General features: G+C 39.1%; 2 protein-coding genes and 1 long non-coding RNA gene across 3 annotated transcripts in view; 2 read left to right on the forward strand and 1 right to left on the reverse strand.

Moving 5' to 3' along the window:
* Positions 1 to 2,909, forward strand: LOC131136666 (pleckstrin homology-like domain family A member 3). Its single transcript, XM_058083803.1, has 2 exons — positions 1 to 675; positions 2,487 to 2,909. Exon 1 carries the CDS (start codon positions 180 to 182, stop codon positions 669 to 671), a length of 492 nt encoding a protein of 163 aa, XP_057939786.1. The 5' UTR covers positions 1 to 179; the 3' UTR covers positions 672 to 675; positions 2,487 to 2,909.
* The window catches only part of LOC131136673 (uncharacterized), a 15,106-nt gene continuing 4,985 nt past the window's right edge, over positions 2,324 to 12,444 (reverse strand). Inside the window, exons 2-3 of the long non-coding RNA XR_009131779.1 lie at positions 6,586 to 6,662; positions 2,324 to 2,611 (exon numbers count right to left, since the gene is read on the reverse strand). This is a non-coding gene — a long non-coding RNA (uncharacterized LOC131136673). The remainder of the gene's footprint in view (positions 2,612 to 6,585; positions 6,663 to 12,444) is intronic.
* LOC131136665 (troponin I, slow skeletal muscle-like) overlaps positions 10,307 to 12,444 on the forward strand; it is a 3,183-nt gene continuing 1,045 nt past the window's right edge. Inside the window, exons 1-3 of the mRNA XM_058083802.1 lie at positions 10,307 to 10,347; positions 10,459 to 10,590; positions 10,821 to 10,910. Of these exons, the coding sequence (XP_057939785.1) occupies positions 10,339 to 10,347; positions 10,459 to 10,590; positions 10,821 to 10,910 (231 nt within the window). The 5' untranslated portion in view covers positions 10,307 to 10,338. The remainder of the gene's footprint in view (positions 10,348 to 10,458; positions 10,591 to 10,820; positions 10,911 to 12,444) is intronic.

Genomic DNA, 12,444 nt, shown 5'->3' on the forward strand with positions numbered 1-12,444 from the left:
TTCCGTGTGACAGAACAGGTGCAATGAAGCAGACGGGCGGAGACACACGCACACACACACACGCACACGCACACGGAGAGGCGGACTACCACGATGACGAGGAGGCGGGGTGCAGTGCGAGCTCCCCGGGCATGTCCCAACATATCCAGGCATAGCGGCGATGCGAGCATGGGACACACATGGTTGACAACACGGAGGATGTGTATATGACTTTGTCTCAGTGCTGGTCCACACCGCGGCGTGTCTCCATGTCTCTACCGGCCAAAGCCTCGAGAGACGGGGTGCTGGAGAAGCGCAGCGGCGGTCTTCTCCAACTGTGGAAGAAGAAACGCTGCGTGTTGACCGACGAAGGGATCCGCCTGCGCGGCTGCAAAGGCGGCGCCGCCGACGCTCCGTGCGCGGCTTGGGGCTCCCGAGCGAAGGAGCTGCTCTTCGAACGCATGGTGACGGTGGACTGCGTGGAGTACAAGCGGGGCCTGGTGTACTTCACGGTGGTCATGGCCACGGGGAAGGAGGTCGACTTCCGCTGTCCGCAGGACGGTACGGCGTGGAACGCGGAGATCGCCTTGGCTCTGGTCCGTTATAAGAACCGGCAAGCGGTGCAGACCGGGAGGAAAAGACAGCTCTCCGCCGGGAATCTGGGAGGCGGCGGGGAGGACGAGGATCTATGAGGAGGTGAAAACCATGGAAATTGTTATTCACTTATTATTGAAATAACATGCAAGATATTATTATATTATATTATATTATATATTATTATTATTATTATTATTAAACTTCAATGCGTTTTTTGGGTTGAGGATGTACTGCATCAGATGTTTGTAATATTTTTTTGTAACTTGATGAAGAAGTATACTAGTACTAGTACAACAGCCAATCACTACGTTTACATGCAGTAAATATTCCGGTTATTGCTAATATTCCGGTTATTTGACTGCATGTAAAAAAAATGTCGGGTTAAAAATAAAATGCTTCGCTGATGTTTTTTCGTGAAAAATGTGACTTGCAGTAATTGAGTTAGCATAATGCAGTTTTAGATTTGACAGCATAAATACATTTTAGCATAACTTCATTTAACAGAGCATAATAACAATATTTGACAAGACAGTTTTCCCAGCACATAAAGAAAAATAATAATAGGCATTATTAATTTTTTTTTTGATTTGAACCACGCTTTTGATACAATACATCATGGTGTGCTTCTTTCAAAATTATCATATCGATGAAATAGAACATTAGCAGTCAATTTGCCCGACTGGAGTTCCACATGGCTCAATCCTAGACCCAATCTTATTCAGTCTCTATGTCAGGGGACTCAAAATCAATTTACTTTGGGGCCACTGGAGCTAGGGTCTGGGTGAGACTGGGCCACATCAGGTTTTCCAAAAAAAAAAAAAAAAAAAAAGAACCGCATTTATTAAAAACAGAAAAATATACAAACTTTTTCAGTGATTTGGTTCCGATTTTCGACAATAAAAGCTCTGATAAAACATTCCACTGTTCTCAGTTATCTTAATTTTTATTTTTCTGCACAAAATAAGATGAAAAATAAATCAAGAATAAAGAAAATCAATCAGTAATAAATAAATATAATAATAATAAAACAGCAAATAATAAAAACTTAATAAACCACATATAGTTGGTGGGTAGACAAATTATTTTTTTCACATTAAAATGAACAAAGCATTATTAGAGCCCTGTAGACATGACAAAACACGACTATAGTCACATTTATACTCTTTTATTTACAACATATTGCGCAACTGCAGGGTCTCGAGACACATGCTAACTCGCAAACTAGAGAGCTAGCGACCTAAACGGTAGCCTCCGAGTTATTTCCTTTAAACTTAAATAGCCAAAAACTTACCACTTCCACACGGATAGGGAGGACAACTATTAACAGTTATTTAACCTTTAACATGAACATGAATCAAACAACCAACAAAGAAGCTTTTGTTTTAGTGTTTACATGTGTTGGACCAGTTTAAGTCAATCGTGTTTACTATTTATTTATTTCTGTATCTTATGGCGGGCGCCATAATCATACCTATCATTCATTTTGGAACTGATAATTCATAATAACTGATAATTGTGCTACCAAAATATGAGTTGTTTTTCAAACTGCAAACCAATCTGGACCGAATTATCGAGTTTTGGTGATAACGCCAAGGTCAGTGACCTCCACGAACGTCAGCTGACGTCTCTGGGAAATCTCCCACGTCTTGCTAGATGAGGGACACGCGAGTCTGAACTATGAGCTCACAACCCAGGAATCCGCTGCGATGCTGCCTTTAGTGAGTGTTCCCAAATTAACTTCGTAGCCGTGGCAACAGTGTCACGTAGCTATTCTGACATCGGAGATTCAAACGGATAAATCATAATCACCGCATGGTGGAACAGTGGTTAGAATGGAGGGCCACACAGTAGATTTGGGAAGATCGGGGTTCGGGGGTGGATGGATAATCTGTTTTTTTGTTTTTTTTCAGCTTTTTACTACCTGGGATGAATCCTCCGAGAAGAGATCTTCAGTCTTCAGTTGGTGGATGATGAAGACGTTCTTGTTGAGCTTGTACATGAACTTTTCATGCTGGCATGCGGAGTCCATCTGTTCCTGAGAATAATATTTCCAACATAATAACAGAAAGGAAAATAATCAGTTTGTCATGACAACAGTGACAGCTCAGCTCGGATCTTTTTGTTATGAGTGTCTCAGATGTTTCACCAGCATCTTCTACTCCCTTTTGTAACATTACCAAACCAAACAGAAGACACTTTATATGTATCTGAAATCTTTGCTTTTAATGCCGGAAAAACGACTGACTGTGGATGTTTTTGTAAAAGTTAACACGAAGGAAAACTATACTTTGCTCACATTGTGTATTCTATTTAATGAAATAATGTACAGTATATAAAAATACTAAAATAAAATATAACTTGTACAGGTTAAATTCATTCATTCATTCATTTTCTACCGCTTTTCCTCACAAGTGTCGCGGGGGGTGCTGGAGCCCATCTCAGCTGTCTTCGGGCGTAAGGCGGGGTACACCCTAGACTGGTCGCCAGCCAATCACAGGGCACATATAGACAAACAACCATTCACACTCACATTCATACCTATGGACAATTTGGAGTCGCTAATTAACCTAGCATGTTTTTGGAATGTGGGAGGAAACCGGAGTACCCGGAGAAAACCCACGCATGCACGGGGAGAACATGCAAACTGTCCGTTGTGAGCAAATTTCCGATATATCCGAGTCCGATATATCCGAGGTTTACTGTATTTAAACATATGAACTTTGGGTGAAAATGTAAAAATGGCTGGAATAGTTGGATAATAGTCAGCCCAACGGTTTTCAAAAATAGGTCCAAAAAGAGAACAAGAGTCCAAAACCTGAACCAAAATCTCAATCATTTTCAATCAGTGCTAATCAACAATAGCACAATAAAATGGAACTCAACTGTAGAAAGCAGCTGTTGTTTTATCTCTTTGACCAACTATCGGGGTCAAAAGGGGTCAAAACCAGTCATTCATTCATTCATTTTCTACCGCTTTTTCCTCACGAGGGTCGCGGGGGTGCTGGAGTCTATCCCAGCTGTCTTCGGGCGAGAGGCGGGGTACACCCTGGACTGGTGGCCAGCCAATCACAGGGCACATATAGACAAACAACCATTCACACTCACATTCATACCTATGGACAATTTGGAGTCGCCAATTAACCTAGCATGTTTTTTGGAATGTGGGAGGAAACCGGAGTACCCGGAGAAAACCCACGCATGCACGGGGAGAACATGCAAACTCCACACAGAGATACCCGAGGGTGGAATTGAACCCTAGTCTCCTAGCTGTGAGGTCTGTGCGCTAACCCCTAGACCACCGTGCCGCCCTACAGCTTAAATGTGAGGTTGAATTTCTTGGAGGTAACCGCATTTTCACATTTGCGGTGTCATCTTGCTGGGTTTTTTTTTTTTTTTTTTTTTTGCCTGGAGGGGAAATCGGACACAAGAGGCTTCTCCCAGCATTCAGGGCACCTTTTGTTTGGAGAACTAATGAGAATCACGAAGGACTTGGAGAACGACACGCATTAGTCTCACCATCAGCTGGCTCTCGTTAGCGAGCCCTTACAGATGTTGTGCGCGTCACAAATACGATATAATAGACTATATGTGTGTTCGCTGGGCAGCTGAGTCGGAATCGGGAGGGGAATTATCGTGTAGTACAGGGGTGCTCACACTTTTTCAGCATGCGAGCTACTTGTAAAATGACCGAGTCAAAATGATCTACCCACTACAAAAATGCAAAACATCTATTTATTTTCAAATGTATTGAGGATTATTTGTACGTACAATGTATGTTGATGTACCTTACATAACCAAATGAGCCAATATTGCAAAACACACATAATTAACTATTAATTTTTTTTGTAATTACCTGAGTTTACTTTGATGACTTGCACTGAATTGAACCAGCCAGGGATGCATAGTCCGGACAGTAGCTGCTGATAGCCAGCCTCAAGCACACTTCCAAATGTTTATCAGTCATGGATAATATCCGTATCATAATATCCGTATAATATTCCATATCCGTATGGAAGTGATATGTTTTTTGCCTTTTTACTTGGTCCAGTTTTTGCCTTTTTACTTGGTCCAGCTCCTTCACTCATTTTAGTGACCATAAACTTTAGCGAGGGCTTAAAATCGAACGCAATTCGCCGACTAGCTTAGCACTTTGCATCATTGTTTACGCATGAGCGGTGACCTAAAGGTCAAAATTCAGTTGTCATCTGACTGGTTGTCCTGTATGTCAATCAAGTAACGGGGATGGATGATAGGCTGACATCGTAAGTTCTGCTGCACTTAGAGACGTCGTTTGATTTGATTGGTCGCCCGAAGGGCAACATTCAGTTGTCATCTGAATGGCTGCCCTGTATGTCAATCAAGTGACGGCATTGATGCTGGGATGATATTTTTTTAATGTCACGCCGCGATCGACCAGCGATCGACCAGTACCACCTCCGCGATCGACCGGTAGCTCGCGATCGACTTAATGAGCACCCCTGGTGTAGTAGGCTTCTTTCATTACGTTGGGGAAAATCCCGAAGTTGTTGCCACTCTTTGTGAGTCAGCAAGGAAGTGAATGGAAGACACCCACGGATGGATCCAATGCGGGTAGTGTTTCGAAGAGAAAAAAAAAAAACAGATCTCTTGCCAAGCGACCATTTTTAAATGCAGAACAGTCTCACTCCACGATACTTGGCCTACATCCGAATGTTACCGTTTTATGGCGTGTGTTTTATATTTTTAGTTCCCGAAAAAGCGACAGGACTTGGTAGGATCTGGCCCTGGTCAGGAACTACTTCAGATTGTGACTGATATCTGATTCCTGATACCACGGGTCAAAGGTTGGACTCGCCGATTAACCTAATCTAACATGTTTTTGGAATGTTGTGGGGGGGATGAGAGAACATGCAAACTCCACACAGATCTCCTGACTGTGTGGCCAACATGCTAACCGCCAATATGCTAAAAAAAAAAAAAAAAAGATCTGGTTTCGACCCCTTTTGACCCCCATAGTTGGTCAAAGAGATAAAACAACAGCTACTTTCTACAGTTGAGTTCCATTTTATTGTGCTATTGTTGATTAGCACTGATTGAAAATGATTGAGATTTTCAGGTTTTGGACTCTTGTTCTCTTTTTGGACCTATTTTTGAAAACAGTTGGCCTGACTATTATCCAACTATTCCAGCCATTTTTACATTTTCACCCAAAGTTCATATGTTTAAATACAGTAAACCTCGGATATATCGGAAATTCGCTCACAAGGGACAGATAAAAAAGAACCGATTTTTCTGACCTATTATGCCTTTTCCACTTTTAGAATGTTGTATTCCGGTGTTAAAGTTTCAAATAATGAGCTTTGCACATTTGGAAGTGAGCCATGAAAGAAGATTAGGATGGCTCAAAACGCTCGGTTTCAAAAGGTGTGGTAAAACTGCCCCTTTTGTGATGTCACAGAGGGGTGGACTTCCTTATATGGTTCATCGTTAGGATGCATTTTGGGCGTGGGACTGTTTTGTCAGGAAATCAAAAGGAAATACAGTAAACCTCGGATATATCGGAAATTCGCTCACAACGGACAGATAAAAAAAAGAACTGATTTTTCTGTAATGCATTTCCAATAAAAATTCATTGCATATATCGGATTTTTTTAAACGGATTTCGCCTATTTCGGACAAAATCTCCAGTCCCGTTCCAATGCATTTCCATGAAATTTCCCTCGCATATATCGGATTTGCCGCATCGTGGCGCTCCGATTCGCCGAATCGTGACAGGCCGCTATACGACGTCATTTGCAGCGTTTGCAGCGTTGCCTGCGCGTCCAGGTACATTGGAAACATAGTCAAGGAAGTGCCTTTTTATAACGGATAAAATCCCATTTACGCATATACCGGATATAAATCCCATATATGCGTAAAACGGACATTTTCCGGTATACGCATATAACGGATTTCGCTTATATCGGACAAAACCAGTGGGAACAATTGAATCCGATATATCCGAGGTTTACTGTACCATTTTGAAAATACCTCTTCAGTAAAACGTAGGCGGCATCACTGTGGATTGTCCAAGAGCCCAAACTGGAAGGTCTTAGTTTGTGATGGATCTGTAGGAGACAAGTGGGGGCACAGGGGAAGATTAGGCAGTGAGAGAAATGGAGGTGGGGGGGGGGACCAATAATAGCCTCCACTAACAAAAGAGAAAGAGAGAAGTGAGCTTATGGGAGGTGCGGTTAAATAGAGGAGCACCAAATCACTTTGCTCATCTCTTGATTTCATCCATCGTGCTGCTGTTCCCGGTAAGATCTTTCCTCTGGGTGGTTTTAAAAGGTTCTTAGCGTATATTTGTGAGGATTAACAAATTGCATTAAATGATGTTAGATGGTTAGCATGTTGGCCACGCAGTCGGGAGATCGGGCAAAGCTGGGTTTGATTCTCATTTGGGCATCTCTGTGTGGAGTTTGCATGTTCTCCATGTGCATGCGTAGGTTTTCTCCAGGGCACTCCGGTTTCCTCCCACATTCCAGAAACATGCTAGGTTAATTGACGACCAAATTGTACACTGCCTCTCGACCGAAGTCAGCTACCCCTGCAACCCTAGTGAGGATAAGCGCCATAAAACATGGATGGAAGCTGTTAGATATTTTATATTTATTCAAAAATAAAGGCTCTCGTTTCATACCTGCACTGCGCCGCGTCTACACCGCACGTAGTTTTCATTTTTCATGAACGACACATTCTGGCGCAGCGTGGCGCACCCACACCTCCGTCCCTCCCACCCCCCAAGCAGCAAAAAATCACCACATGAATGGACCACCTCGAGGGACACATGTAATCTATTTCCGCGTCATGAATAGGAGTGCGAAATTAAGTGACAATTAAATTAAACACAGCAGCAGGCTAATCCAGCTATCATGGAAGTGATCCACCTGCATTCCTTCTCTGCCATCGCTAAATAGGAGAACCTTTAATGGTATATTCTCTACCGGTATCTCCTCCTAATTTTAGTGTACTCCATCTTTTCAGATCACGTTAATAAATAATAACAATAATAATTAATAACAGTAATATGGGCATTCAAAGGTAAATCATACTTTCAGCTGCCGTCAGTTCCCAGCTTGGATCAGCTGGGACAATTAATACAGAAATGTGCATACTGGTTCAGACAGTTACAATAATAGTGTGATTGTTTATTGCATTGAAATGTGCCTGACACTATAGACCAGGTTGGAGCTGGCAAGCTTTCGGCGCACCTTCAGCGCAATGCTTTGTCACGAAATGTTTCACAATGCCGAGCCTCAAATGTGGACACTCCCCTCGGTGCGCCAGCAGACAAAATTACCAATGCACCGGGTGCGCCACGCTCCACCAGCCTGCGCCTCCTTGCGCTGCGCTACAAAAATAAAGTAAAAAAAAATATGGAAAAATCCTGAAATCACATAACGCATAACCCATCAGTGCAAAATCTACAAGTTGACTCAGTTTTTCCATTGTACTTTAGTCTGGTTGTTTATGTAAAGATGGCTGCGCCAAAGAGGTTTTCGGCATCAGTAAATCATACTGACGGTAAATCCTCGCACTAGGCCGACTTGCTTCGTAGCCAATTCGTCCTCCACAGCTGTCTATCAGATGTCCCCGCATCTATTTGCGGAGACAGGCCATTCAGATTCCTCTGTGCAAGATAATCCTATGGAGAAAGACAGAGACAGAGTCCAGGAGAAATAGATGAGGTACGGCTATCTGTTTGGAATCTTCCTAATCCACTAGAGCCGTTCATCACACTGCATGCAGGGGGCGGGGCACATAGGATGTCACATCAGTGATGCGAGAGACAGAAGAGCTGAATTCCTGTGAGATAACGTGACGATTTGAGAGATGGCAAAAGAAGAAGAGAGTGAAAACAATGGCGCTTAAGTGCAAAGAGGAATGTTCAAAAAGAATGTTAACCAACGGGAAGCTGGCATAATCGGCGCAATTTCCCTGATGCCTTTTGAGGGATGCACGGAAACGTGATCTGGTGCACCAAGCGCTGATGAACAAACACTGACAACTGTTTACTGAGCATCAAATCTCTCCCTGTTTGTCCACCACAGAAAGATCCCATCACCAGGATGCCTGAGCATATGTAAGTGATGAGAAATCTGATCTTATTATAGACCAGGGGTGAGCAAACTACGGCCCGGGGGCCACATCCGGCCCGCCAAGTGTTTGAATACGGCCCGCCCAATCTTTCCAAAGTATTTAATTTAAACTCAACATACAAGCTGGCATCATGGCCTGAGCCAACCTTTTGATGGTTGTATCAATTTCGTTGTTTGACATGGTCTGTTGTTTACAAAGTGCTCCTGAAAAAAGAGACACAAGCACATAATAATAATAAAAATTAAAATAATAATTATTATATTATTATTATAACTATTATGATTATTATATTTATTATATTAATGCTAATTATTATATTAATTATATATAATAATATTGTTATATTTGCATATTTTACATAATAATAATATAATAATTATTATTTTAATTTTATTTTAATTATTATAATATTTTATTATTTTTTAAAGTGCTCCTGAAAAAAGAGACACAAGACACAATAAAAATTAAAATAATAATTATTATATTATTATTATAACTATTATGATTATTATATTTATTATATTGATGCTAATTATTATATTAATTATATATAATAATATTGTTATATTTGCATATTTTACATAATAATAATAATATAATAATTATTATTTTAATTTTATTTTAATTATTATAATATTTTATTATTTTTTAAAGTGCTCCTGAAAAAAGAGACACAAGACACAATAAAAATTAAAATAATAATTATTATATTATTATTATAACTATTATGATTATTATATTTATTATATTGATGCTAATTATTATATTAATTATATATAATAATATTGTTATATTTGCATATTTTACATAATAATAATAATATAATAATTATTATTTTAATTTTATTTTAATTATTATAATATTTTATTATTTTTTAAAGTGCTCCTGAAAAAAGAGACACAAGACACAATAAAAATTAAATTAATAATTATTATATTATTATTATAACTATTATGATTATTATATTTATTATATTAATGCTAATTACTATATTAATTATATATAATAATATTGTTATATTTGCATATTTTACATAATAATAATATAATAATTATTATTTTAATTTTATTTTAATTATTATAATATTTTATTATTTTTTAAAGTGCTCCTGAAAAAAGAGACACAAGACACAATAAAAATTAAAATAATAATTATTATATTATTATTATAACTATTATGATTATTATATTTATTATATTAATGCTAATTATATTAATTATATATAATAATATTGTTATATTTGCATATTTTACATAATAATAATATAATAATTATTATTTTAATTTATTTTAATTATTATAATATTTTATTATTTTTTAAAGTGCTCCTCAAAAAAGAGACAATAAAACAAATAAATAAAAATAAAAAAAATAAATCCTATTCATTGTAATGGGAATATTGTTATCATTATATAGTCATGGAAATTTCTTGTACATTTTAATGCCTGGTACAACTAAAAGTAGTTTTAAGAGTAGCTAATCTGTGCTATTTTTTTCCTTCTTGACCCCCATCTATTACAGGGCAGAGGTAAGACGTGACTGACACAAACACTGCTAATGAAATAATGAATAATACTGATATTGATGTAATTATTCATTCTTCATTTAGAGAAAACCAAAGATATCAGCTTCGAGGAAGCTCATGCTCAAGGTCGGTAACATTCATGGTCAGATATTACGCAAAAAATAAAAATAATAAATCCTGTAGTTTATACTTTTGTCTGCAAGAGGGCAGCAGATGATATGCATTATGACGTTGCAGAGTCTGATGGTGGCAAAGGCAAAGGAGGAACTCGAGCAAGAGATCCTGGACAAAGAGGATGAAAAACAGAGGTACCTGGCCGAGAGAGCTCCTCCCCTCAACACCGGCTACATGAGTCTGGCACAGTTACAGGTAGAGTATGCTAGTGTTCCTTCCAATCGCTTACCTGTAACCGAAAACCACAAAAAAAAAACTGAAAGAAGTCTCATTATTCAATGGCATTCTATTGTTAGCAAGCCGAAGGCATCCATTTTCTGTCTGTACTGTTACTTTGTTCAGTACTGACACCTCCTTTGAGATCCATTATGCGTATAATGTACAGTATTTCACTGTTTTTAATTATTATTATTATTATTATGTAGGATCTGTGCAGAGAGCTTCATTCTAAAATCGATGTCGTGGATGAGGAGCGATACGACATTGAGGCCAAAGTGATGCTCAACACACGTGAGGTAAACCGAAAAACCATTTCCTTAGTATTGCTTTACAGCAGAGGTAGGGAACCTGTGGCTCGGGAGCCAGGTAGGGCTCTTTTGATGACTGTATCTGGCTCTCAAGCGTTTCTTACCACAATAAAAATGTATTTTTGCTAACATTTTAAAGTAAACATCACAGAAATGACTGTTGCCAAATAAGCCCCTCTACCTTACTTACATTATTATTATTTATTTATATTATTTAAATTATTTGGGCAATTTACTGTTCACGCTGCACTTTACATTATGTTGTTCATATTTGGTGTCTATTCTATCTATTTATTCTCCACATTATTATTATTATTATTATTTATTATTACTTATCTTCTTTGGTGTCTGTTGTTATATGGGAGCCAGGCAACGACATTTCGTTGGCAATTTCACGTTTTTTGTGCAATGACAATAAAGGGAGTCTATCTATCTAAAAATAATCAACAACTTTCTTATGCATTTTAATGCGTCCATCTATTTTCTACTGCAATACGGCCGACCATATCCAGCTTTCCTGATGATATTTTCCAGGTCAAACACCAAAACTCGATTATTACTGGGTAATGCGGTAGTCTACCTCGGTCATTGAGATGTCAACATGTATTTAGTCAAATAGTCACCTAGCTAAAGCTGCAGAACCAAGCCTTCTGACAAAGATGGCCAAAAGAATGAAATATGTGTACGGCACATACGGCAGCAGCAGAAGTTGCATTAATGGCAGCAAGTATTTGATTTATTATTAGACACTGCGCTGCTCACGAAAGTGTGCTGGCCACACCCCCTTGGCGTGGGGTAGTGTGCCTGGTCTACGTAATTAGAACCCATTATATCTAAAACTGTTGGTCTTACATAAAAATGCACACATTTTATTGCATTCAATGTTTAAAAAAAATGTATATGGCTCTCACAGATACACATTTTAAAATATCTGGTCCTCATGGCTCTCTTAGCCAAAAAGGTTCCCGACCCCTGATTTAGAGGGTGACCCAAAAAGATGCGTACCCATGAAAATTTCAAATTACAACCACACATTATTCAGTTTATGGAAGACCGTTCACCAGAGTTTCAGCTATTTCTGTCAATTTTTAGTCAATTTATGGTTTTCCCAAGATGTGTTCCAAATGTCCACCAAATTTCGTTGCAAGCAAACGTGTACTCGTCTGACAAAGTTGTCAATCACTTTTACACACTCCTCTTTCGGGATGGCTGTTATTTTTTTTTTGCTTGGTTGAGGCAGAGGTTCGAAGAGAGACTCATAAGCAGAAGATGCGATGTGGAATGGACCCCGCACTCGGCAGATCTTAACCCCCCAGATTTTTATCTGTGGGGTGTCCTCAAAGACAATGTATACCAGGGAAATCCACAAACAATTGAGGAACTGAAAACTGCCATCACTGCAGCATCATTGCTGTCAGGATTTACCCGAGTACTGGACAGTAAGTCATGTGCTGGAAGACACAGCCATCCCAATCAGAGCGGACATTGTGTCATTGTCGTTTCTATGCTGCTGCCGTTGTTG

The sequence above is a fragment of the Doryrhamphus excisus genome, chromosome 10 (assembly GCF_030265055.1).
Source record: "Doryrhamphus excisus isolate RoL2022-K1 chromosome 10, RoL_Dexc_1.0, whole genome shotgun sequence".
Lineage (NCBI taxonomy): Eukaryota > Metazoa > Chordata > Actinopteri > Syngnathiformes > Syngnathidae > Doryrhamphus > Doryrhamphus excisus.